Source organism: Camelus bactrianus, chromosome 5 (assembly GCF_048773025.1).
Source record: "Camelus bactrianus isolate YW-2024 breed Bactrian camel chromosome 5, ASM4877302v1, whole genome shotgun sequence".
NCBI classification, from domain to species: domain Eukaryota; kingdom Metazoa; phylum Chordata; class Mammalia; order Artiodactyla; family Camelidae; genus Camelus; species Camelus bactrianus.
Genome location: NC_133543.1, coordinates 101,506,068 through 101,533,603, shown reverse-complemented (window position 1 = coordinate 101,533,603; position 27,536 = coordinate 101,506,068). Strand labels below are relative to the sequence as shown.

The 27,536-nt window shown below is 48.0% G+C and overlaps 1 protein-coding gene across 2 annotated transcripts in view; it reads left to right on the top strand.

The window, feature by feature from the left end:
* The window catches only part of DRC11 (dynein regulatory complex subunit 11), a 149,739-nt gene that overhangs the window by 94,567 nt on the left and 27,636 nt on the right, over positions 1 to 27,536 (top strand). For both annotated transcript variants that reach the window (XM_010948153.3, XM_045511559.2), the window contains exons 12-15: positions 1,171 to 1,238; positions 4,320 to 4,402; positions 15,611 to 15,718; positions 19,160 to 19,359. In XM_010948153.3, coding sequence (XP_010946455.2) covers positions 1,171 to 1,238; positions 4,320 to 4,402; positions 15,611 to 15,718; positions 19,160 to 19,359 — 459 coding nt within the window. The remainder of the gene's footprint in view (positions 1 to 1,170; positions 1,239 to 4,319; positions 4,403 to 15,610; positions 15,719 to 19,159; positions 19,360 to 27,536) is intronic.

Here is a 27,536-nt window from a genome sequence, read left to right as displayed (position 1 = left end):
GCTGACATTTCCATCCCTCCCAAGAGATGCAATTTTCAAATTCCCAATTTATCCCTTCCCACCCGCTTTAACCCCTGGTAACCGTAAGTAAAACTGAAAAACACAGTGCATAGCTGCATGCAACCACATAAGTGAATCTTGCAATCGTAATGCTAATTGGAGGAAGCCAGACATAAAAAAGTTTATACTGTATGATTCCATGTCCAAGAACAGGCCGTACAAATCCGCAGAGAAGTCAGAAGGGGTGGTTACCTACAGGCCAGAAAGCAGTGTGGGGGAGAGTTCAGGAACAACGGAAATATGTTCTATATTTTAAACTGAGTGGCAGCTATATGGTTATGTATAAAAATTAACTGTAAAAATTAATAAACCTGACTGGGTATACTTTATGTAAATCATGCTGCAAAAGAATAATAAATGAAAGAATGAGGGAATGAATGGGGAAATGGAGGCGTGAAAGAGGATGGAGCGTTAAGAAAGAACCCGGCTTCAGCCGTCCAGTGTGACAGCGAGCAGAGTACCCTGGGGAGGCCTGAGATCAAAGATGAGACGGCAAAGGAAGCTAGAGGCCAAGCCGAGGACTTTTAACTTTATCTGGTGGGCAATGGGGAGGCACTGATGGATATTTTAAACAGAATAGTGCAGCAATCAGCACTGCTTTAAGGGACCACATTCTGAGCACTGCCCTCCAGCTGACACAAGGATCTGAGTGCAGAGCGCTTTGGGAACCAGAGGTGGATGGTTGCCTGGCTCTGCAGGCTCCAGGTTTGGGGCTGGACGCTGACAGGTGCTCAGGAACCAGAGACAAGCTCAGCTTGATTGCCTGTGTGCTTGGCACGCTCATCGTTTGCAGTACATGTCCCAGCACCCAGAGAAAGAACCAGAATGCTTGGGGCCTGCTGGGAGTCGGGGTCCATACAAGGTCTCACCACGGTGACCTCACTTTCTATCCACCTGCAGACACGTCCACAGAAGCAGTTTGGGGTTTTCCAGGCCAATCCCTATGTTCATGAAATGTTTCAACTCCAGGTACCACAAATGACTGCCCAACTCCCCATCCCCGAGGCCACCACCAGCAATCAGCTTCCTTAGCTAACTTCTAGAGCTAATTTTCCTTGTTCTCATTAAACTTGCTTTTGCTATTTTCCATTGTTTTCCATTTTCTTCCAGAAAAATAAAAGGAAGAAACGCAAGAAAGGGAAAATGGGGAAGAAGGATAAGGACCTGACGGCTGACAGGTGAGGTGTGCACGTTGGGGGGGGGCACCCCAGAGAAGAGCGTAGGATGAGACCTGGGTCCTCAGCTTGGCCGCTCCTAAACCACCCCCTCCTCATCCTCAGAGTGTGGTGGGGAAGCGCGGGGACCCTCTGCAGCCCTGCACGCGGGGCGGCGTCCTAGACGGGGGAGATGCAGCCGAGGGGGGGCCCAGGAGGCAGACTCAGGCCCCAGTGCTTCTGAGGTCATGTGACTTTTTAAAGTTCTAAAATCCGTGGGGTTCTTCAGAAATTTTTTTCCAAAATGGCATCCCTGCTGCAATCTCTGAGTGTGGACTGAGACCGCCCTCCTTGAGGACAGACAGTGCCCCATGTCTCCACGCCCCTGGGCCTGGCGGCCGAGGAACCTCATAAATGCTCCTGAAGGAGAGGGGAGGGCTAGTCTTCTTGCGGGGGGGTACCTCCATGTCTCCGAGCTTAATCGGCTGAACTTCAATGCTAATGATGGTTTTACTACTTTTGTTTGTTTGTTTTGGGTTTTGTTTTGGGTTTGTTTTTTTTTTGTTTTTTTTTTTTGGTTTTTTTCTTGGGGGTGGAGGTAGTTTTGGTTTTTTTGTTGTTTTTTTTTTTAATGGAAGTGCTGGGGATTGAACCCGGGACCTCGTGCGCTCTGCCCCTGAGCTACGCCCTCCCCCTCGATACTAATGAATAGTTTTAATTTTTAAAGTTGCAATTTTTAAGCTGAAAAGGCCTTCAGTGCTTTAACATAGGAAATAAATAGAACCTAAGTTTTCAGATTTTTTTCAAGGAATTTAATTAAAATCCCTAATAAGCGAGTGTCAGAAACCATTTTGAACACATACCTTGCTTCCCAGGAGTCTGTTGACAAGTAACACGCGCTGCTCTGGGTGTGGGGCTCCCCACTTCGGGCGAGGTGATACATTCCCAGACTCTGCTTGAGAGCAGACCCCCGACAGAGGGAGCCAGCTTGGAACCACCCACGGGGAAGTGGGGGCCAGCGCACCCCAGCACTGGTGCACATGCCCGGGGCCCTGGCAGACAGCCCCAGAGAGACACCCAGACTGGGTGCGGGCATTGGCTCTGGAGAGAAAAGGCACCCACGGGACAGCCCAAGAGGGAGGAGCTGCTGCTTCCTCACGGGAGGTTCTGTTGTTCGGGGAGAGTTCCAGGTTAACAGCTGTGGCCGACTGCTTCCTGGTGGGGCCTGGTCTGCATTCCGAGACGCAGGTGCCCAGCTCCTGGGGAGCCCCCCAGCTACCCATGCACCCACACAAGGGACGTCACGGTCCCGTCCCCAGAGGAGGGCCCAGCCCCTGCAGACGCACAGGGCCATGGCTGTCCTTTAGTGACTGTCCAATGCCACTTTTCTCCTTTGTCCCCACATCAGTCCCAAGTAGAGTCTTTTAGGAGAAGATCTGCTACGTGTCTTACTGGATGACAACCCAGAGCTAAAATCAGATCTGCCCATATGATCTGACCACTGAGCTAGAATTACTCATTCACATTCTCTGCATTTGAAGGCTCGCTTAACTGAACAGAGCGCTGCTTTAACAACACAGAGCACGCGCGTGTGGCTCGTGGACAATGTCTATTAGACGATGAATATGTTCTCGGCATAGTTCTTTACAGTTGAATTACCATCAATGGGCTACAAACAATTCTCTAGTGCTGTGAAGAAAGACCAGTAGTGTTCACTCTTGTGGCCCGAAGTACAGAATCTCACTCCTGGAGACTTCTCATTTTAAAGACCCTGTGTTACTCACAGAGAGGGATTCAGCAGGTGGGCCGCTCCGCTCGGGCTGGTTCTCTGCCAGGACACTGTAACACAGCTTGTTTTTCTCATCAAGTTTCTGTAAACCTTAAATTTGTATTTTTATCATAATTTACAAGGTAGTCTTAAAGTTGAACATTTTTATTCCATAGAATTTATTTCACTGGAAAGATCCAAATACAGGTTTATGTTTCAGGTGTCTTTAAGAAATTTGGTTTTTATTATTTTAGAGAAACTTCTTTCATTTTATGTTCATATTTTACATGTATTATTAACTAAGTATTCAAAACACTACAGTTGATACTTAGATATATTTGATAAAATAAGATTTCAGTCAGTCAAAGGCCGGAGTCATTGAATTAACATCCATCCCAATGGTATTTGCCTTGAATCTAATTAATGTCCTTGAGCCTCTCTTAACCACACTAACCTGGATCATAGAACAGTCAAAGAACAGTTTAAGCATAGTTATATTTCAATTTTTCAATCTAAAGAAAGACTGGGGTTGAACCAAAGCATAAGGCCCCCAGAAATGTAAACAGAAAAGACCAAACATCTCAAAGGGTTAGACTGAGCAGCCTTTGAACTTGACCCACCTGGATTCCCGCAAGCCGAGCCTCAGCTAATTTCACTGGGAGTGTCATTCAGTACGTGGGATCCTATCTCCATTTTCTCCCTCAGTTAGTATAAACGATCAGTGTGCTGGCTACATGCCCAAAGCCCTCTTAGAGAAGTGGTTTTGTCGTCTGTAAACACTATGGAAAAGTGTAACATCCTCCTAGACAATTGTTACACTCACAGCTTGAGACCTTTGCAGTCCATCTTAAAATTATTTCCCTTGTAAGCCTTTGTTCTTTATAGATATTTCTCTTGAACTGTTATGCTATTGGGTTAAAAGGAAACATCAATTTCATGAAGGATTAATGACCTACTACACCCTGCAGATGCTAACTGAATGTATAATTACAGGACCCTTGCATTACCCTTGATTTCTAATTCATATTTGTGTCATCGTGAAGACTGATGAAAGGGCAGATGGCAGGAGTGATAGCTGGCTTCAGACGCCCAAAGAGATCATTCTTATTAATGGGAAACATCAGATATACACATGGATGAGTGAAAACATTGTTTTTAAAAAGCCTAATTTATCCCCAAATTGTAGAAATGCTTCAAAAATCAATTTACTTGCATACACACAAATGTATTTGGAAAGAGATCTGGTTAAAGTTCTCTGCATATGATGATTAACATAAACGCTGCTGCTTCTGTGCAACGTGTGTGCTCATGAAATCCATGGCTTGCTTTATCCCCAGGACCATTGAATCTCTGTATAAGGAGCTCGTGGAAGAGGGGTTACTGATCCAGGCTCTGAAAGTCAACCTCTCTGACTACATCGGTAAAGTACACAGAGAATAACATGTTCGTCTCCCATGGATCACCCCTTGGGTTTTGAGAACCCAGCGACTGGAAATATATTTCATTTGTGTTTTTGTCTAACCACGTATCTGGCCTGTAGTGGCTTGTAGTCAGCGTTTGTGGGACTGAATGATTTGAGTTCGTTCTGCGCTGTGAACTAATGGCCCAGCTCTCTCCCCTTAATGTGGTGCAAGCAGGTTTCCAACCCTGCTAACAGATTCCTTGGGGCATTCTTTGGGGCTGAAGCTAAATTGAAGAAATGAAGGCTTGTTCGTGCTTCCCTGATTATCAGAACGCCCTAGGGGCGGCACCCGGCACTTCCACCACTGAGTCCTCCCAGGGGGGCTCCCTCCCAGCAGGGGCCACCACAGGAGGGGCTGGGGGGGAGAGGCGGGGACATTTCTATCACCATCTTTAGCTAATGCTTTTCTTTTTAATTTTAAAAACAACATGAAAACGTATTTAAAGCTTAAAATTCATCATAATCCCACACCCTAATGCATCTACGGTCAGTGAGGACATTCTTCCACATAATCACAAAAAAATAGTCACACCCCAAAAAATTGACATTAAAATGATACTATTACCTAATATCTAGCTAATAATCCATTTTCCCTAGAGCCCTAATAATGTCCTTTGTAGTTGCTGGTCTTTCTCAATCCAGAGCCCAGTGGGTGGTTGTGGATGTGATGGCCACCCCTTTTTTAAGTCTCCTTTCCCTCCTTCAATCTAGACCAGTTTACAGGCTTTTTCATTGACATTTTAAGAGTCCGAGCTGTTTTATAGACTGTCTGTCAACTGAATTGGTTTGATGTTTTCCTCCTGGCTTGATTCATGTTCAACATTTTTTACAGGAAAACTAGAGGTAATGTTGTGTCCGCCTCAGCCTTGGGGGCACACGATGGCTCGTTGTCTCATCACTGGCGGTGTTAAGTTTGATCACTGGTGAAGGTGCTGTCTCCCCAGATTTCTCCACTGTAAAGCTTCCTTTTCCCCTTTGCAATCTATGAGAAATCTGCAGGAGGGCACTTTGAGGCTCTGAAGTGTCTGGTCCCAGCCGTCCTAAAGGTTTGCGCCCCCGCTGCGGGTTCTTGCCTGCGTCAGCTGCTGCTGCGGTGGTTGTGTTGCCAGAGAGTGCGTTCTTGTCTCATCGCAGAAAGAATTCAGAGACGAGACACAGAGGTCAAGGAGGTAAAGTGAGGATTCATCAGGTGGCCAGACACTCTCAGGGGCAGAGAGGGCAGACCAGGCGAGCAGCTGTGCTGAGTATCTTTGGAAAGCCGGTTATATGGGGTGTAAAAAGGAATGGGTGGAATATTTATTGGAGGTAGGGGTTTAAGGTCATATTCCCTGATTTTCATCCCAGCTCAGTCTTCTGGAGGGGAAGAGAGGTTTTGTCCTTATTTAGTCTTGACCAGAAGTGTCATGGTGTCGGCACACTGATGGGCACTTATCTGCAAGGTTAATTTTACTGTAATGAGCGTATAATGAGGCTCAAGGTCCACTAGAAGTCAAATCTTCCACCATCTTGGACCTGGTTGGTTCTAACCAGTTTATGCCTCATCCTCAATGGCTCTGTCATTCTTTTAATGGTGGTGCCCAGCCCCCTTCCCTCCTGTCCCAGTTGTAAAATGGGAATGTTCTATTTCTTTCACTCTTTCCGTATTTATTAGGTGCTGTTCTTCTGGAGAGATTTCCTCCCACCCTCCTTTTAAAATTGTTGCGATATCAGTGCGGACACATGGATTCGCTCTTTTTTAAATTACATTATAACCATTTCCATGCTACTCATTCCGACCTGTACGCTGGCCTGATTTTGGCCTGGGGGAGCAAAAAGGCTAACATTTCCCTCGGATCAAAAAATAATCACTTTAATCCCTTTGAAATAAAGCCGCATTTCCTTCCTGGGGACTTGGAGGAGCCTTTATATTGCCTAATGGTTGAAGATTTTACCAGAAGAGGTAATAGAATAGGTATTGGATTTCTATTTATTTTATGTGTTTCTTATTCAAGTACTGTTGGGTTTTCCCCTGGATTGCCTTGATTATGTTCTGTTAATTCTGTTCATATGGAAAAATAACCCTTTGCACAGAACTCTGTCTCTTTACTTACAGTGGGACCTCTGAGTTCTCTCCCCTTGTCTGCTTGCTTCCCTTCACATCGTGTCCTTTCTTCTCATCACAAATTCCTAGTGCTTAGTGTAGTGCCTGGCACGTGCGAGAGTCTCAAAACATTGCTGAGCATATTTCTCATTTTCTTATTAATTTCTTATCTATCTTGGATTTTTTCAGTGATTTCTTTGTCAGTTTCCAGGTGGCTCAGGTCAAAGCGAATGAAAGCAGCCACTTAAGAGTGACCTCGGCAGGGGAAGAGGGGAGGGTACAGCTCAGTGGTAGAGCACGTGCTTAGCATGCGTGAGGTCGAGTTCAATCCCTGGTACTTCCATTTAAATAAATAAATGAATAACCTAATTTCCCCTCCAAACAATAAATGAATAATTTTTTTTTAAAAAAGAGTGATCACAAATGAAAATGACTCAGCTTAACAAAATTTGTCAAATGGCCATGAGGGCTGGCTCCTTCTGGTCCTTTCCATGTTTTTCTTATTTTTTCTTAGTTAAGATCCTTAGCTTAAAAAGATGGAAATGGATCTATGTGATATCACTTATATGTGGAATCTGAAAAAAAAGGACACAAATGAACTTGTCTACAAAACAGAAACAGACTCAGAGACATAGAGAACAAACTTATGGTTACCAAGGGATGAAGGGGCTGGGAAGGGATAAATTGGGAATTCAAAAATTGCACCTCCTGGGGAGTGATGGAAACGTTAGCTGTCTTGATTGTGGTGGTGGTTTCAGTGGTGTATACGTTTATCAAAATTCATCAAAGTGTACGTCTGAAATACGTGTAGTTTACTGTACAGGAACCATATCACAATAAAGGTGTTAAAAAAAAAAAAAGATGGGAGTGGATCTTTCTGATCCCTACATAAAAATAGAGTAACTGCATGGCAAAAGCAAAAGCCTGTGGACGGCACTTGCATAAAACCGAAATGACCAGGTGTCCCCTCAAAGCCTAAAGTACAAGCCCTTGGGGACACAAAACAGAAGACCCTCCAAAGCACCAGCAGGCACTCACTGGGAAGCACCACGGTCCAAGGTAATGCCTGCAGCCGCAGCTGGGAGCAGCCCTGCTCGCTTCAGTAGCAGGTGAGTGAACACGGGCAGAGTCGGAAAGTATGAAGGGGTGAGGACTGTCCAGCCTCCAGACACTCTTAAAAGCGATGCATCACAGCTCCCTTGCAAGGCAGGGCCTGACACTGTTGGGAGTGAAATCACAGTCGAAAGGGCTGGGAACAACAGAGATGACGGAGAGGAAATTCCAGAAAAAAATTAGGGGAGGGAACAGAACCAGGGCATCTGGAAAAGCAAGTCACCGTGCTTTTCACACATGTGTAAACAACAGAAGAGGGGACTCTATGCAATTTAAAAAGCTACCCTGACGCAAACGATTTTCTGAAAATACAGGATTAGTAACTTATATAAATTTAAGCAGTAGAGAAGTTCAAGATTGAAACTCATGCAAAGTTTCCTATGAAAAATAAGAAAGAAAGAGTAAGGAACAAAGGAACATCACAAAAAGGCATGCCCGTGAAGCAGGCAGCACTGGAACCTGCTCCTTCAAACCAAGCTAACAGGCACCAAGACACGGTTAGAAGGCAGGTATAAGAGCACATAAAGCAGAGCTAGAAAGTGAAGAAACGGGCCAGACAGCGTTCAAAGGATGTTTTAAACGGAAAAGTTATTTCAGGAAAACCTAAATTACAACAAACACAAGAATGAATAAAGGCAACAAATGATGCTTTAAGAGAAATGAAATGTGAAAGACAGAAATTTTTAAAACTAGGAATGAAGAACAAGATTACAAGGTTTCAAAAGAAAGGAACAAATACTAAGGATGGGCAAGGAAAATCCAACGTGGAGATATCACAGGCCCCTGAAAAGGAAAACCAAAGCAAAGGAACAGAGCAAATACTAAGAACAATTATCCATGAAAGATTTCCTAAAACAGAAGTGCAGACCGCATGCTGAATGATGACACTCTGTACCTGGGAACTGACCAACTCCAATTGACCAACACTGAGATGTACTCTAATAAAAGTACCAGAATTTAAAGTAAAGGGGAAAAAAACTTTGGGGCGTCTGTGCAACAAAAGACCCCATGAGCTACCATGGGACAAAGACGCGAAGAGCATCACACTTGCGCACAGCAACAGTTCGCACCAGAAGCAGATGAAGTGGTGTGTTTCAAATGCTCAAGGAAAGGGAAGAAGGTCCAAAGAGAATGGACTCAGCCAAATTTATTTTCAAGTATACAAGACGTAAGTTATAAACATGCAAGAACTTAGAGTATTTTCCCCACGCGTCCTTCCTGAAGATCCACTAGGAATGAGCCAGAGACAGCCAGAAGCGACTGGAGCCTGGGGGTGGGCATCAGTGTGCACTTATCTGTAGAACGAAGACCAGACGAAGGCTGCAGGGGAGCCAGTAATGGTTCACCCACCAAAACTGGGGAAGGAAGAATTAGCACACAGAAAACGTTTAACCATTTTTTCCAGTTACCCTAAGTGGTACTGGCCGTGTCGGCTTTGTTATTATGAGATTGTGTGTGTGTGTGTGTGTGTGTGTGTGTGTGTGTAATGGAGGGTAGTATGAAGCAAATGAGAAATTATGGGATCATCTGTCATCCTCTGCATCCCCGGGGACTAATGTGTTCTCCCCGTATGAAGACGGGAGATAGAGATGCAATATGAAAGGAGTCAAGTGGTATCAAATAGATGAACAACAGGCTTCTGCTGCAGAGCACAGGGAACTATATTCAATATGCTGCAGTAACCTATAATGAAAAAGAAGATGAAAAGGAGTCTACGTGTGACTGGAACACTCTGCTGTGCACCAGAAACTGATGCAACATTGTAAACTGACTAGACTTCAGTTTTTTAAAAAAAGAAGTAAAAACTTGTCTTGAATTTGAACTGGAAATGTCAGTTTCAATTCATGAGATTTTACGTCACACACACACACACACACACCCCGGTGGTGTACTGATACCAGCTCACAAGAGCTGATTTTTAATTTTTCAGGAATTTTTTAAGGTGGGTATAAGACACACCATGGCATGTTTCCATTGAAAATGCTTATAAATAATGATCACCCCAGTAGCCGTGAGCATTCCCAGCTCCTAAATTATGGTGTTAAAATACCATTTCCTGCTCAAAAGAAACCAGAGTTTCTTGAAGAAATGGCTCACGTTAGAGAGGGACAGGAAATCTCAAGAATTGCCTGGAACACCTCGTCACATCAGGGAGCTTTCCAAGACGACTTGGTTCGTGGCAATAAACCTCAGAAGCCAAATTGAAGACGCTCCCTCCGACCAGAGACGGGACATCGTCAACTCCAGGAAGGCTAAGAAATACAATGGATTAAAATCTACAAAATACGTTTTATATATATTTATTAAAAAACTAACTGGCCATCTTCAGAAGAGGCCAAGAAGCAGATTCATTGTCTTGAAAACTGGTAAATGCAGAGTCAGGCAGTTGTCTGGCTTTTCCTCTGTGAACTGTACCGCCAGGTAACCAACTGGTAGATGAGGGGTGTGTTTCTCTTTGAAATAATTTCAGCCAGCACATGAGAGTCCAACAGCAGAGTTAGGACACCACCGCGTTGCTGCCTCCAGCAGATCTGGGCGATGGTCGTCCGTGACTGCTCATGTCACAAAAAGTGACAACCACGCATCCTGGGCCTCCCGATGTAAAAGCTCAGCATGTCCTAAACTTTGCAAGGGACAAGCCTCCGGACTCAGCTGCCAGTTTGCGGGATGTGCAGAGGAACGCGGAAAACACAGCCCGCGGAGTGCAGACCGCGGGGGATGCTGCAGACGCCCAGGTGGGTGTCTTTCTTTCACAGGTGGATTGTGCTGAGAAAAGAAAGAGGGAGACGGACCCTGAAGGTTCACACAGACTCCCAGGGCAAACTGCAGTCTCTGAGCACGTGCACTGCAGGGATGGCGCCAAGAACAAACGTAAGGCCAAGATGCCTATGAAACGTGGGTCTGTCGTGGATCTGGGGAAAAGGGAGAGAGTTGCGACTGGGAGGGGCACATGGGGGACAGCTGTTTCTGGGGTGGCTCAAAATGTCATTTTACAAGCCAGGCAGCCGTTACCAGGATATTCATCTTACAAGAATTCACTAGGCTACACATTTCTTTGGTGTTTTCTTTATCTATGTTCTATTTTACAGTGAAAGGGTACTTTTGAAAGAGGCTTTTAGCTTCTTAAGGAGGTGGGGAATAGCTTCCGGTGTTAGCTGCCTGTGTGTCCTGCCGGGGACGCCAGACGGGCCTCTGCCCAGCCTGGGGTCCCACATGGGAGGGGTGCCCTAGGGCTGGCCCCATCGCCCCCGTGTTGTGGGTGCACACGTGCGCAGGCGTGCACACACGTGTTCACACACCTGCGGGCTACCTGGGCTGCAGCTTCCCTGCCCTGCAGGCGGCAGCGTCCTTCCCCTCCTTGTTTCTCCCAGAGATGCTGTTATTCTGTGCCGTGCTGGGTTCCTCACAACCTGCGTCGTAGTCACACCTGCAATGTTCTAAGAATGGCAGCCAGTGCTTTCCTAAGCGTTAAGTATTTAGAGTGTATGAAAGCCTGTGTTCTCAGGTAAAGCCTCAGCCAGCCTTTTTTTTTTGACCATAGAATTTTCTCCTGGGACATATGTGTCCGCATCCTTCTTGAATTCAAGTGCATTCTTGGGACAAATGGGCCACAGAGGGGCTTTTTTTACCATCCCAGCCTTGGCTTCCATCCTCAGGAGGACCTAGCCAGCTGGAAGGAGGCTTTGATGCTGGGCAGGCAGTGGGCTACTGATGGCTGGCTCCCCTAACCCATTTCTGATTCTGGAACAGACCACCCGAGCCTGCAGGTGCCCTTCTCCAGCCTGGCAGTGTAGACCTCCCAGATCAGGGCAGCCGCTCCCCAGTCAGTGCGTGCAGGGCGGCCGTGAAGCTGCCTGCCTGCTTCTGACACTCGTGGATCAGGCTCATCTTCTCGTCTAAGCCGGGAATTAGGAGAGAGGGGCCCGGCGCCCCTCACCCTCAGCTTCCTGGTGTCAGTGTTACGTCTTGGTTTCTCTTTATCACTTTGACACAGAGGCGTGGTTCCTGCGTTACCCATTCTTTTCTGGGCTCTGGAGCTGCTAAACTGATGCTCAGAGCACTTCCGTCCTCCGTCTGGGCGAGCCAGGGGGGGCAGGTGTCGGCTGTGCCTCGCCCCTTCCCCATCCAGACGGGGACAGAGCACGGGCCTTCAGACACGGAACGTGGCCACGTGGTTTGGACATTCTCCACGGACCAGGAACCCTATGCCCACGTCCAGGCCCGCTCAGCAATGCCGGGACACAGTTTTTTGTGGGGGCAGGGGGTTATGATGTGCAATTCCGCTCTCTTCTAAACGCCACTCAACTCCAAACACTCACTAGAAGCAGCAGTGAGGGCTGAAGGAGACTCGGAAGAGGAGGAAGCTCGAGCCCGCAGTGTCCGGCTCCCCCCAGGCACAGCCCCCAGCCCCCCCGCCACTCCCGTTCCTCGCTCTGTCCCTGCACGCCTGCCCAGCTCGAGCACCGGCCCTGTGCCCAAGAGCCAGCTGCTGCCCCAGCCTCACGTGTGCAAGAAGCAGCACATTTCTTTATTCTTTAAATCACTTTAATTTAGCTTCACAACTGCTACACTGCCGAGGTTATTCAAACTCAGTCCTCCTTACGAGCCCCCCCCCCTGCCCCCACGTGTCACCAAGGTCCCCAGTTCCCACATGCTGCTTGGATCCCGGGGAGATATTCAGGGCACTGGTGCCCACCAAGACCCCCAGTGCCCGCAGGGACCACGCAGGTCTGCCCTGGACTCTGTCTCAGTGCGGGCTCCCTCCCTGCTCCCTCGTCCCCCATGCCAGCAGGACACAGGACTGATGCCCACTGCTCAGGGCCCCTGACCAGCCTCCTCTCACCCCCAGGCTAGGAATGTCTCCTCCCTCCCTCCGTCCGAGGCTGCCACCCTGCGGGGTGCTTGTCCCTTGTGTGTCTCAATTTCCACAGTGATGAGGATGGATGGGAACAGCAACCGCCTGACGAAATTGCTTTCACTATTTAAGGAGTCAGGAGATGGAGGACTCCAGGCCGCGCGGGCTCGGAGCTGGCTGGCTCCCTGCTGCGGCTGGCGGCGCCGTTCTCACCCGGGCTTCCGCGGGCTCAGGCTTTGCCAACAAGAGGGCTTGTGACTTCATGGTGCCTCCGAGCACCTCCCTCCCTGTCCACGTCACAGAAGCACGAAGCACCGAAGCCAGCACTGCTGGAGGGGGAAATACAGAGGGACACACACGATGACTACTCCCCTAAAAGCTCCTGCTCCGCCCGCGGTCCAGGAGCCGCTGCGTCTGCTGGCAACAAGGACACCCAGGCCAGGCTGGTGCTTCCTGCTTTCTCCTCGGCATCCAGAGCCCGCCCTTGGGAGGAAAAGACTCCAGTGGCTCCCCCAGACCCCACCCGAGAAGACATGCCTTGCACATTTACATGTGAAAAGCATCTAAAGTGTGGGAATCTGTGTGCTCCATGGTGCATAATCCTGGCAGAGCGTTCACCTGGAGAAGCCTCTGCTGACTCCATTCTGGAGGCTGGGTAGCCTGCATCCGTCACCAATTTTATAAACAAGTCAGTACCCTGGATTGTAACCACGCAGCATGCATCACCGTGCTCGTCTTGTTGTTAGAAGATGCTCTGTGTGCCCCTGGCAATGTCCCGGGCAGGGGCCGGCATGTCCCTGTCGGGGACCTGAAGACCTACCAGCGTCATTTGCTGTCTTGGCACCTCCTATGTTCTCCCTCTCCTTTTCCTCGAGTAATTTCTTTAGGAAGCTAGTATTTTTTTTTTAATAAATTGCTCTGTACTTCATGCTCTTTTTAATGCTACGGGGGTGGAAGGAAAACATTAGAGGCCAATTCGACCTTTATTTCACAAATATTTTGTATTTCTCACCATTTTTTAAGTGTGTTCACGTTCCTACGCTCTACAATTATTTCCTCCCTCTGGGTTCGTTCGGTAGGGCTGCGGTCACAAGGACCACAAACAGGTCAGCTTAAACAGCAGAGAATTACTCTCTCCCACTGCTGGAGGCCAGAAGTCCCAGCCCTAGGCTGGCTTCTTCCAGAGGCTCTGAGAAGGAATCTGTTGGCTGCAGCCCCGAGCCCCTTCCAGCACCCACTTCCTTCCTCTCCCCAGACCTGTCCATCCTCCTCTGCCCGGACGCTAGGCCGCTCTTGGGCTCGCATGGCTTGAAGGGACCTCGTCATTCCATCCCTCGTCCGGTCCCCTGGGGGCTTGCGGGCAGTCTTCGGCGTTCATCGGCTTCTGCTGATCATCCCATCTCTGCCTTCATGTTCACAAGACCTTCTCCCTGTGTGTGTGTCTGTGTCCAAACCCCCCCTTTTTATAAAGGACACCAGTCCTATTGGAGTAGGACCCACTCTAAAAACTTCAGCTTAACTAGTTACATCTACAACAATCTTACTTCCAAATACGGTCACATTCCGAGATCCTGCAGGCTAAGGCATCACCACATGGATGCTAAGGGGACACAGCCCAACCCATAACGCATCCCTGTTTCTTTCCCTCCTGCTGTTCCAGGTGTCCTCGCCCCTTTTCATGCCTTCTGTCTCCAGCACCTTTTCATCCACTCTTTCCTCCTTCCCTCCCTTGGGGAAGACCCGGAGTCTGTGCAGGCAGTCCCGAAGTGTCCAAGTTCCCAGTGAGCAGGTGGGAAGGGCTTGTGGTTTCCAGGCTGGGCGACAGCAAAACCTCCTAATGTGCTTTCAGAATGAGTCTTCTCACTGGGCAAATGGTCCTTCCCTCTACCGGAATCAACACCCACTAATTCAGCTCAATTTGTCTAAGTAAAATCTGGTCGGGTCTAGAAAAGATGGCGCATCTGGGTATTAACTTAGATTTACTTGAGCAGGAAAACGGGGGTCACCTTCCCATCCCCTCTTGTGTGGTGTTTACAGCAGTCAGTGCTGGATTTAACGGTGGCTGCAGGATCTCTTCCTGCTCTGGTGAAGGCGAAATTAACCACGCTCCCATTTGTTACCTGCTCATTAAAACGCGTGGGCTCAGAAGGCATCATAGAGGCTTTCACTATCACTCATCCCCCTCACCAGTACCGGCGCCCTTGCCAAGGACTTCTTTCTTTTCACGCAGAGGCTTTAAAAGGCTGTCCTCCACAACAAAACAGCAATTACTATCTGGTTTTCACCTTAATTTTCTTAGCATTCGAAAATGCTTTCAAGCCCTGGCTATTGAATGTTTTGCCTTCAGATTCAGGTACAAATCAAAAGAGAATCATAGGAACATGTAAAAGTCCATCCTCGTGACAAATGGAGACAGCCGCACTAATTTTCTTGGTGACCTTATCTAAATTAGTTAGAAAATAACACTCGAGATTTATGACCAGTTACAATTAAGCCCTTTGATGACTTCTAATTAAACCTGTAAAGATTTATTTCAGTATTATTCCTTTGGTAATCCTTTAAAAATGATAAAAATGTTAATGAATCTCACCCTCAGAAGGAGATGTTTCTATTTATCCTAAATTAGACTCAGATCCTTCCTTTCAAATGATGGTATTTTAGGTTCAGATTTACACTGCTCCAGTACAAATTTCACATCAGGCTTAAACAATTGATTTCTAAAGTTTGTGCAAATGTTATACGTGACCTCTTGGAATAGAAATTAAATAGAACCGACTATATTTCAGTCTACTTTGTAGGCCCTTCATTTTAGAACTTTGTTCCTCCCTTACCAAAATTCAAAGGTATTTTTTTTTAAATACTGGGAGGTGAGAATCCCACTCAACATAACGCCCAGTGATTACAGTGAGTGCAGAGAAGGTTTTGCAGCTGGATAGTTGTTCTTCAAGCCTGCATCTCAGAACAGATGTGTCCTTCATAATGACTCTCCATCATATGATTATATTTGCTTAGAAATGTTAAATTTGTATTCTGTGTTAATTTTGCAAGTGCAAAATCACGCCGTGCAGACCAGCGCGGCTTCCCACTCATCCGCCCTCTGTTTCTTCTCCCCCCCTAGGCGAGTACAGCTACCTGGGGACTACTCTCCGCCAGGTGTCTATAGAGCCCATGCCTTCCCTCCTGGACGTCAGACAGCTCGTCACCCTCTACGGGGTCCTGCCTCTAGGTAAAGGCCCCACCTGCCCTGTCGCGCCTTTTCTGGAAGCAGGGGTGTCTGCTTCTGTCTTCCTGCGCGTCCTCAACGGGCTGACTCTTCCTACTGAGAATTCTGAGGGAGGGTCGTTCCGCTGGGACAGTGCGTCCTGGACACACGGAGAGGCGCACCCGGGAAGCACGCTGCGGCGTCCTTGAACGTGTGCGGAGCACTCTGAGCTCCAGGGCCTGCAGGTGTGCTCTGGGGGGAGGACAGCCAAAGCGAATGCCTGCCATTCAAAGTAGTCAAATTAGACAAAGGCTAATAGCTTGCTTGTGATAAGCTCACCAGGCTCTGCCAGGTTCCGCTCCAACCGCTGAGTGAGGTTCGACCGTGATGGTTCAGGCAGATGGACCAGGGTCTGCCGCAAAGTCGGGGCTCTCCCTGCAGATTCCTGCGGCTCTTCCCCACGTGCGCGCGTGTTGTCGTGACCCCAGTCTGTGTCCTGAGCCAGCTGGGGCCGGAGCGAGAGCTCCAGCCAGGCTGTGCTCTGACAACCATTCTGAAACAGAAATAGCATTGTGTTTGATGAAATCACTTTAAAGCGAAAAGGGAGTCGTTTGGACACTTAACTACCTTGTTCCACTTTGACTGAAATACGAACTTAAACCTACTGGCAAGAAATAGTTTATTCTTCTTTCAACTTCATGTCAGAAGTAGGAAATAGAATTTGGGGTCAACAAACAAACAAAAAAATATATATATATAAAACATCAACAAATATATAAGACTTTGGGGTCAACAAAATAAATATCCAATATTTAGGGGGGCCGTGTGAATAAAACAAGAAGATTAGCCCTCGGGCCTCATCTCAGGCTGATGGAAAGCGTTGAAGCCTAATGCACTGAGAGCTGGCGAGGTTTTAACAGAACTCCTCACAAACTGGGGTGTGGTGTACTCGCATCCGCGGCGGGCAGAGACGACAGGCTGGCCTGAAGGTACCGGGCGGTGTGCCCAGGAAGCATCCGCCGGACCCTCCTGTTGTCAGTGAGGAGCCGGAAGTTCCCGCGGGCCCTGACCTCTCCGGAGTGGGGTGAGACCAGTTCATGAGTTTGCAGCGTACAAACAAGTCGGACAGAGAAGCACCCTCAGACGTCAGCCCTCCAGGGCTTTGCCTGAATTTCATACGTCCAAAATAGGACCCAGATACGAAGAAGAATGTGTTTGTTGGCCTGACTGTTCAGGCCGATGCCGGGACTAACCCAGGTGGCCACTCGGCAGAGGGCACTGCGGACATACCGCGAGCCCACCCTCCACGCCGCCAGGCGACAAAGCTCCCGCCAGCCTTCAGGTCCTCAGGAGCCTCAGCCAGGCCCCAGGAGCAAGGTTTGACTTCTCAAAGCCCCCGGGCAGTCAGGGAGTGCCCAGGAGGCAGCTGGTCAGCATCCACCCCTCACATCCCCCCGCCCCCAGAAATGTCACTGCCCCCACGTTGTGAAAGGAAAAAGGGGGGCGGGGAGAGCGCGTCTGGAGCAGAAACTGCGTTTTCTGTCCAGTGTTTCATCTCCCGGCAGAGGTGGACGTTGAACCCGCTTGTACAGATGAGTAAGTCTTTCCAAGAGGCTGAGGAACTTTCTCCGAGTCCAAGGTTGGAAGGGGCAGAGCTGGGCTTAGGACACGGAACACTGGCTTCCTTGTGACTCTCTAATCCTCCAAAAGTTGAAAAGGGCGAGCACACAAAGGCCTGGAAATTTACTCTGTCTCTTAGCAATTCTGGGTAACTCTGAAAACTGCCCTTGATACTCAGCCATAAAAAAGAATGAAATAATGCTGATTGCAGCAACATGGATGGACTTGGAGATGGTCACACAGAGTGAAGGACATCAGACAGAGAAAGACAAATATCACATGATATCACTTATATGTGAAATCTTTAAAAAAATGAGACAAATGAACTGATTTGCAAGATAGAAACAGAATCACAGACGTTACCAAAGGGGAAAGGAGGGGAGAAGGGATAAATCAGGAGTTTGGGATTTACAAATACACAGTAATACATACAAAATAGATGAGCAACAAGGACCTCCCACTCCAGGCTGCGGGTGGTCACTGCGTTCCTCCTCTCTTGCAGCCTTATCAGATGGCCCTGTCAGTTCTGCCCACTCTTCACAGGACAGCTCAGACGCCACCCTCTCCTGGAAGTTCAGCCTGAGCCCCCTCCACCCTCCCACCTCATCCCTCAGGCAGGAAATACTTTCCTCTCTGCCTCTCGCTGCACTATTTCCTCCCTTCCTAGTTACCTTACTCAGGTTTAGCTCCTCTCCTGGCCATAAACTCTTTACAGCAAATCCTGGCTCTATCCCGCGTGGTAGTCCCCAGCGGTCCCCAGCCAGGGCCACAGACTGAGCAGCCCTCAGTATCCAGGTGGTGAACTGGAGACAGAAAGAATGGCATCTCTCTGCTGCCGCGGAAAACGGGGCCTGCTTCGCCATCACACGCTGCCGTTCCCCGCGCTCACCACCAGTGAAGCGCGCCCGTGGAGCTCCGTTTTAGAGAACTTGCGCAAAACTACTTCCCAAGCTTTTGCGGAGCGTGGGAGGGAAACACAAAAATTATTTCTACGTATTAGGTAAATTCCCTCCATCTCGTCAATCAGACGAGAGGAAAGGAAGACGAAGCGCAGTAACTGTGATACGGGCACATTCAGAGCTGATCAAGGAGCCCAGCCGCCGAGCGAAGGCAGCCAACACGACGGCAGCAGCGCTGATCACGGCTCCCTCCAGGACTTCGTTCCGCTCACCCTGGGATTCCTCAGCGCCCAGTGTGCTCTGCTCGCGTTCGGGACCATGGAAGACACTCAGGCCCCAGCCCCACCCTGGGCTTGAGGGGGTGGACAATGTGGCTGACCTAGTAAACTCAGGTCCTTCTACTATCAAGTGCCGGCTTGGCTGCCCCTGCCCACAGGCTGGAAACCAGGACAGAAGACAGCAGTCAGGCGACCGCCACCTGGACCTCGGTTTTCCCCCTTTCCCCCTAAGAATCACTACTGAACACTTCGTGTACCCTGCTGTCCATCTCACACTTCTCTTTCCAAGCTTTCAAAGGGCGTAGTGCTGCCCCTGACAGACACAGGGACCCCTGCCCCCTCCCCCCAAATGCCAGAGGTGACTTATTGCAGGAATGCGCTTTAGAATTATGAGTCTGGGGAAATGCTAGGGGCAGGGGTGAGAGAGAAGGAATGTATTAGATACCCAAGGAGACCCGACAGCTCCACCTTGAGCCCTGACAACAAATCAAAGGTGTCACAGAGCCGGCTGAGACAGGAGGCGTGCCCCTGGTGAGAAATGCCTTCGACACATCCATCGCGGCTCAGGCTGGGGTCATGCCGCGGAGTCATGGCCTTGAGGAGTCCCAGCCTAAGAACCATGTATTTCCTAGGCAGGGTCTTAGAGCCTCTTCCTCTGCCTTTTTAAGGTTCTGCAGCGGTGCACAAGAAAGCTCCTCTGGTGAAGTCCCTGCTCTTGGCCGGGCCGTCTGGGGTGGGGAAGAAAATGCTGGTCCACGCCATCTGTACCGAAACGGGAGCCAACCTCTTCAACTTGTCCGCAACTAACATTGCCGGGAAATACCCCGGCAACAGCGGCCTCCAGATGATGCTGCATGTCGTCTTCAAGGTATTTATTCCATTTCTTGGCCTCTGGTTCCCCTCCTTCTCTCAGATTACATTTTCCAATGCTGCAGTTAATTTCCTTAAGCCAACTAGCACAGACCCCTGCAGATAATTTCCCTAGGCTGATACGCACCTCCCTTTTCAACTTCCTCCCGTTGCATCCTCCCGTAAATGATTTTATTATTGCATCTGGCTGAGCATCCGACAACTAGACACAGCTTCTTTCTTTGCAAAAATACCGTACTGTGCCACTCAGATCAGCCTCCTTCTCTTAGAACGACAATCTCCAGGTCCATCCATGTTGCTGCAAATGGCGTTATTTTATTCTTTTTTATGGCTGAGTAGCATTCCATTGTATAAATATACCACAACTTCTTTAGCCAGTCATCTGTGGATGGACATTTAGGTTGCTTCCATGTCTTGGCTATTGTAAATAGTGCTGCTAAGAACATTGGGATGCGTGTGTCTTTTTAAATTGAAGTTCCCTCTGGATATGTGCCCAAGAGTGGGGTTGTTGGATCACACGGTAGGTCTATTTTTAGTTTTTTGAGGAATCTCTATACTGTTTTCCACAGCAGCTGCACCAAACTGCATTCCCACCAGTAGCATACTAACTGACTATATTTCAGTAAAAATTTTTTTTAAAAAAAAGAAGAAAATAGGCCAACATGATCGGGCTCCTTCTGCCGCAGGAACCCTTCCTGAAATGCTCACCTGTCTCCTTAAACATTAAACCCACCGTTTCTTTTTCCAGCCCACCCCCTCCAATATGGCATCACGTATTTGCATTTGGGGTTAATTCTTTCTCACGTGGCATGAACTGCAGTCACCCCTCACAGAGGCTGTAAGCAGGAACCCACAGGAGCTGCACTGACTGCAGTGGTGTGGACATCCACTTACATCACAGTGCCAGGGGACGCAGTGCCCTCAAAGGGCCCTACATGACCCAGCCCTGCAAGCTTAGTCAGCCCTTCACCTCCCCGGGTCTCCATTTTTATCATCACCAAAATGCATGAGTCAAACCAAATGATACTGTGTGTCAGCTCTAAAAGCAGTGATTCTCTGCTACAGTTTAGATATAAATGATGGTGGTGATAGAAGACGATGATAAACAGAGAGATGGACGAATACACAGTACACACACATGCCCACAAGGATCACCGAGGTCTAGAGCATACTGACACTGAATATTTATATTCAATATTAAAATTTCACAGGAGTCCAGATAAGCTGGGGCTCTGAGAGGTTAAGTAGGATGCCCAAGGCCACCGAGAACAAGTGGCCGAGTGGGGTTCAAACCTAGATCTTTCTCTCCTGTATCCTCCTGCACTGTTTTTATTAAGGTAAAATTTACGTACAGTGACATGCACAGATCTTCAGTCTGCATTTTAAGTGTGACGTATACAACTGCATCACCACCATTTTCATGTGCTTTTCGGTCCTTCTATAATTTCTTTTTTGAGATGCCTGTTCAAGTCATTTGCCTGCCTTTCACTGACTGCTGGTCTTGAGATTTGTAAGAGTTCTTCATATATTCTGGGTGCAGGTTCTTTGTGGGACACACATATGGCAAGTGTTTTCTCTCATTCTGTGACTTGTTTTTTCAGTTTCAGATTTCTGTTTTTGTTGTTTCTTGTCCTATCAGTTACTGAAAGGGGGTATTAAAACCACCAACTATGATGGTGGAATTCTTTATTTCTCCTTTTAGAGTGCATGCCCTGCATGCATGAGGGCCTGGGTTCAATCCCTAATACCTCCATTAAAAATAAATTAATTAAGAAACCTAATTACCTCCACCCCCCCCCCAAAAAAAACCCAAAGAATTTCTCCTTTTAGTTGTCAGTTTTTGCTTCACGCACGTTGCAGCTCTGTTACAAAAGAGATGCATCCACATTTAGGACGCTGTGTCTCCTGGCTGGTTTTTTATCATTATGAAATGTCCCTTTTTGTCTCTAGTAGTACTTATCATGAAGTCGTCCTAGTCTGATAAGAACATGACAGCCACACCAGCTTGCTTTATCCTCTCTTATTTTCAGTGTCTTTATAATTAAAGTGCCTTTTTTGTGGATAACACATACTTGTCTTGCTTTTTAATCCAATCTGACAGTATCTGCCACTGAACTGGAGTGATCGCTGTCTTTACCTTAAATGCGTTTATTCACGTGGTTGAGTTAGGCCTCCCGTTTTGCTGTTTATTCCCCATTTGTCCCGTTTCTTTCTTATTCTTCTGTTCCTCTTTTCCTGCCTTCTTTTGGGTGAATTCAGTACTTTGTAGCATTTTATCTGAATCCCTCTGCTGTCTTTTATTTTTAGCAATGACTCTTTGTTTTCAGCGATTGCCCTACAAACTACAGTAGTCATTTTTAGCTTCTCACAGTCTGCATAAGTCAGTACTGTGCTGTTTTACTTAAAATGCGAGGATCTGACAATATAACTTGTTATCCCTTGTCCCTTGTGTCTTTATCATACATTTTACATCTAGAAATGTTGTGAACAGCACAATAGAGTGATATTGTTTTTGCATTAAACAGTCATTTGTCTTTTAAAGAAATCAGGAGGAAAAGTTTAGTATTTTATACATATGCACTTATTTACCATTTTCAGTGTTTTCCACTCCTTTCTGTTAAGCCAGACCTCCATGTGGGGTCATTTCCCTTCCAGCTGAGGAACTTCCTTTAACATTGCTTTTAGTGCAGGTCTGCTGGCAACAGATTTTCTTAGCGTTCATTTTATTTTTAAATGTTTTTACATCACTTCCATTTTTGAAGGATACTTTTGATGGATATAGAATTCTGTGTTGACATATTTTTCTTTCAGCACTTTAAAGATGCTATCACACTGTCTTTTTAATCTCCATTATTTCTGATGAAAAGTTATCAAAAGTTCAAATTACTGATCTCCTGTGTGTAATGTGTCTTTATTCTCTGAATAGTTGTAAGGTTTTCTCTTTATTTTGGTTTTCATCCATTTGGCTATAATGTGTTTCAGTATTTTTGTTTTTTCTTTGTCCTTTTACTGCTTGTGGCTCACTGTGCTCATTGAAACTATAAATATATGTTTTAAACCAAATTTGGGAAATTTTGGCCATTATTTCCTCAAATATTTTTTTCTGCACTTTCTCTTTTCTCCTTCTGAGACTCCAATTACATGTATATTTGACTGCTTGGTGTTGTTCCACAAGGCACTGAGGTTCTGTCTCTCCAGTTTCCACATTGGATAATTTCTATTCATCTATATTCAGATTTCCCTGCCCTTTCTTCTACTGTCTTCAATCCGCTACTAAATAATCTTGTGGATTATTTTTTGTGTTTCTGATATTTTGCTTTTCAGTTCTAGGATTTAAATTTGCTTATTCTTTCAGGTTTTTATTTCTCTCCTGTAATTCTCCATCTGTTCACTCAATATAGCTATCTTTTCTTTTAAGTCCTTGAACTCAGTAGTTACATTCTAGTCTTTATCTGCTAATTCCAATACTGGGTCATCATGGGGTCTGTTTCTATTTCACAGCTTTTCTTCCTGACTATGGGTCACATGTTTCTGTTTCTTCATATGCTGAATAATTTTTATTGTCTATTGGACATTGTGGATGATACATAGCTGACACACTGAAGCATGCTAGGCGTTGTTCTAACAGGCAGTTAAATTACTGGCTGATCAGCTTGAACTTGCAGAGGCTTTGTTTTCCCTTTCATTAGCGCGGGTCTGTTATGATTTTGCCTTCAGTCCTGGAACACTGTCTGTACTTTGAAGTGTCAGTGGAAAGCTCGAGGTGTTTACCCAGCTCCTTTAACTTGGCAGAAGCTAAGGTATGCACTTAGCTATTTTAGCTTTCCAGCTGTTGCTTTCCACTGAGCTTCCTGGAATCTTCCCCAACACTTGCACACTTCCGGGGTTAACCCAGGATTTGAAGGTGAGCTGGAATTTGAAGCCCAGAAGCCTGACTTGTGGCCTCTGTGTACTTAACCACTAAGCTCAAAGCACTAAGTCCTTCAGAGGAAAAGTAAAAGAAACCTATCCTCTTGCCCAAAGGAACGCCTAAATTCACTCATTCTAAACACCGAATTTTGTCAAGATTGTCAAGTAATCAATGGAAGCTCCTAAGTATAAAAACACCAGCATTTCATCAGCATCTGTGTTTCACAGACCCTGTCCTACACGCCTCTGGGATTTAACTCATTCACTCCTCACAACAGCCTTATGAGTGAGGCAGGAGCCCCATTTTGCTGATAAGGAAACTGATGTACAAAACATTTAAGTAATTTTCCTGGGTTGCAATGTCATGACATCAGCTCTACTGAATGATTCAGCCTCTCTTCTCCCACCCACCTCCTGGGTGACTCGAGGGCAGAGCCAAAGACCCGATCGTGATGTTCTCACCCTCAAGTAATTATTTCCTCCTGCTGCTGAGAAGTTTGTCTTGATGTCAGATGAGCAGTCTTTGCATTTATGAGAATCACGACAAACTGACCTGATGCGGACCCCAAAGTGCCAGATATTGGATCATCAAAATGCGGAAAAGCACGTTCCCCCACCTCGGCCACCCCGCGTCCGAGTGCCTGCCACACACCTTGTCGAGCTTCACCTTTGCTGTGTATAAAACTGATTAACAAAAGACCCAGAGGTCCTGGGAGTGGAAGTCACTCAATTAAAAACCATGTGCAGTGAGGCCACTGCGTCCTGGCATGACTGACAGAGCAGCTATCTGCTTTGCAAAGAGGTATTTGCTTTTAATTAACCAGGGGAAAGCGGGGTGTTGTGTCTGTGCTGGTAAATCAATGGCAGGGAACCCCAGCCCGCTGCAGGTGCCTGCGCCGGGGCCGGGCCGACTTGAGGGCAACAGAATGTGGGTCTGAGGCTTTTGCTGGAGGAGAAATAAGAGAAGGGCCTGATTACACGTCACATCTTCTTAGAAAGAATTCCCAGGACTGAATTAATCTCTATAGAGCAAAGAATGCCCCCAGGAGGAAGCACATTCATTTCCCTTCCACTGGAGCGTTTGCTCCCCGTGTAGCACCCTGCACACGTGAAAACAAGTCTCTGGTTTGTTTCCCAAGTGCAAATTCAGATCCATTTTGTTCTCATTATTTTTGGAGGCTTCCTTTCTTCTCCACACAATAACTCTAATGGGTTTCTTAAAGAAATGCATTGACTGAACAAGTAAACAATTGTTGAAAATTCTCTCTCACTAAAGCTATCTGTGGAAAGGAATATACGTCTGTTGAGCTAGGAAGTATTAGAAATACAGCTAACAGTAAGAAACAGGCTATAGGTGATTCATATCGAATAGGTATTTTGTGGACAAAAGAAGTTGTCGAGGCCAGATGCCAGCCGTCTCGGGCGTTTATGACGGTGGATCGTGGGGGGAGGAGCAAGGGGGACTCCGGTCGTCCGGCCAGGAGTCCAGCACATGCTAAGGACTTTCCCTTTTAATTCCCCCAATCTCTGATGAGGCGGGAATTAATGTCTCCATTTTACAGACAAGAAAACTGAGGCTCAAAACTTACTTTGACCAAAAAATACAAAAGAAGTAAGGGATCTGGATTTAAGCCTAGGTCTGACACCAAAGCCATCACGCAGCCCCCCACCTTGTCCCCTGGGGGCGTGAAGGCTGTGTTGTGCCCAAGGGCAAGGCCATTCCTGGGTCAGAGTGTCAGGGGGAGCATTTCAGTGTGAGAAAGGGAAGGAACTGGGGGCGTCCTGTTGGCAGCTCCCGCGGGATTCCACGTCTCCCGGTCTCCACCTGCACTGACCCTCCAGACCGCCCATGGGAAGGCCAAGGGGAGGCCAGAGGCGCCCGGGAGAGCTGGCCGGAGCAGAATAGTCCCCGTTCTGCGCTGTGGCTCCTGGGAGAGATGCTGTCTCCTCGCTGGGGTCCTTGCGTCCTCCCTTCCTGCCTTTGTGAGACATCTGGCCGCTGACGGCTGGAACCAGGGGGAGACTTGAGAAAGCAGGGCTAAGGGGGCCACCCGGCCGGTGTCCAGCCCACGTGGCCACACTGGCCGGCAAGCGGGGATGAAAGGGGGCCGAGGTGCTGCTCGGGCTGCGGCACCGCCCACCAGGGCTCCTCGCTGGGCTCTCGGCCAGCTGCTGATGGCACCAGGCCAAGGGAGCTTGCCCAGATGTGCTGGTGTAAACAGCTGGTCCAGGAGTCAGGCGATGGGGAGCCCAGCCAACCACATTCCTGAAGATCCTGGAGAATTCTGCTCCTGCTTAATAACCCAAACAAAGACAGCATCGCTGTTCATGGGTGATGTTTTTTCAGAAAAACACAGATACATAAGAAATGTCATAACTACGTTAGCCCCACCTTCACAAGGTGAAATCCAATAAGGATAAAGCAAAGACCTACACCTGACCCCTCAAGATGGCGCTGCTCAAGCAGAGGGGGTGGGTGATGGAGGAGAGGGGACGCAGAGGGAGAATTCAGCCACTTGGGTGCAGCACCAGGTGTGAAAATAAAGGAACCAGGCGCTGGTGCCCGTCCGCCCCGAGTTGGCTGCTGGCAGAGAGCCGGTCACTTCCCGCTGTGTGGTGGGGACGGTTCAGGCTGAGAAAGGGAGCACACAGAGGCATCCAAGTTTTTTTTAAAGCATAGACTTTCCATTTCAGAGCGGTTTTAGGTTCACAGCAAAAGTGAGCGGCAGCCTCAGAGCGTTCCCACGTCCCCGCAGAGGGTGGGGCAGGCCTGAGGGGGAGGGTGGTCCAGACTGCGGATGCTGCCCCAGGCTCTGTCTGTCAGCGAGGTATGTGGAGACGGCTGTGGGCTGTAAATCACCATAAACAGGGTGTGCATCTGCTCTTGTTCTGTGGTGGGTAATGGGACGACCTGGGACCGGGGTTGATGCCACCAGCGTTCAAGAATTTTGGGCCAATTTGGAAACGCTTAGAGCAGAGGTGCTCTAGCTTCAGCTAAAATGTGCCTGTTGCGGGGTGGGGGGAGTCTGACCTCGCGCCCAGTCACTCACCCCTGTGCTTCTCCAAGTTGGCACGGAGTCGTGCAGCAGGCGGGAATCCATTAGTTCCAGTATCGCTAGCTGGGAGTGGGCTGGGAGGAGGGATCTGCAGGGGAAAGTCTGCATGGTCTGCAAGCCTGACGCCTGGTACCATCCGGACACCATCCCTCGAATCCGACCTGATAACCAGCAGCGGCATCAGGCGCTCCTGCCACCAGCGCGGCCTGCTTCCCTCACACCCCCTGTCATGGTCCGTCAGTTGTGCCCAGCGCCCTCCTGGTCCCCTTCTCTGCCTCAGTTTACCTGCCTTCCTTTCCGTGCAGGGCCAGCCCTGCTGGGCTCCTGGCTCTTCAGCGCACCCGTTCTTCCTGTGACGGTCACTTACGGTTTATCCCAGGTGACACTCAGCGAGGGCTTGAAGGGACTCCTGCGATTGCAGGGAAGATACTGCATGGAAAGAGAAATTTTAAACATCATTTTTAAATGACAGAAATGCTAAACAAAAGTCCTCACATATTGAGTATTGCATCAGAATCCAAGTGACTGTAGTTCAGGAAAGTAAGCTCCCCTCCAAGAGGCCAGCCCTCTCCAGCTCCTCTCCAGCACAGGAGCACCTCACTGGCTGCCTGACCGCCCAGCCGCTCCCATTCAGACACAGGAGGCCACACACTCTGCAGGCAGGGACGGTGTCTCTTAGTTCCCAGCTGTCCCTGCCTCCCGCCACGCACATCACAGATGCTCAGCAAATCTGTGTGGGATGGATGGATGGATGGATGGACAGGTAGACAGGTGGATGGACAGGTGGATGTATGGTCCTTTTCAGTTTGGTAGACTAAGGCACAACCACTGAAAAAAAGTAGCTGGTTTTTCCTGAGGTTCTCTGTGGCAAGCAGAATAGGACCCTTTCAGAAAGAACTTCCAGAGCTTCCAAGGGTCATTTGGGCAGATCTAATTAGTAATTCAAGCATGCCAAGCACAAGCAGGTTTTCATTGTTCCACCAGTATGTACTAACCCAAGAGAATCTAATGCTGATGGCGGACGTTTGACAGCGTGTCTTTGGAGAATACAAAAGGTCAAGTCCATAAAATTCACACGGATGGAGAACTAGCTGTTTGGTAGCGCTTCCCAGAATTTGAAAGCGCACACGCTGTTGAAATCCGTCTTCACTCTGGAGTTGATATTCGACGGGACTACAGGGCCCTCTACTGGCAGCTGAAGTAAACTGTC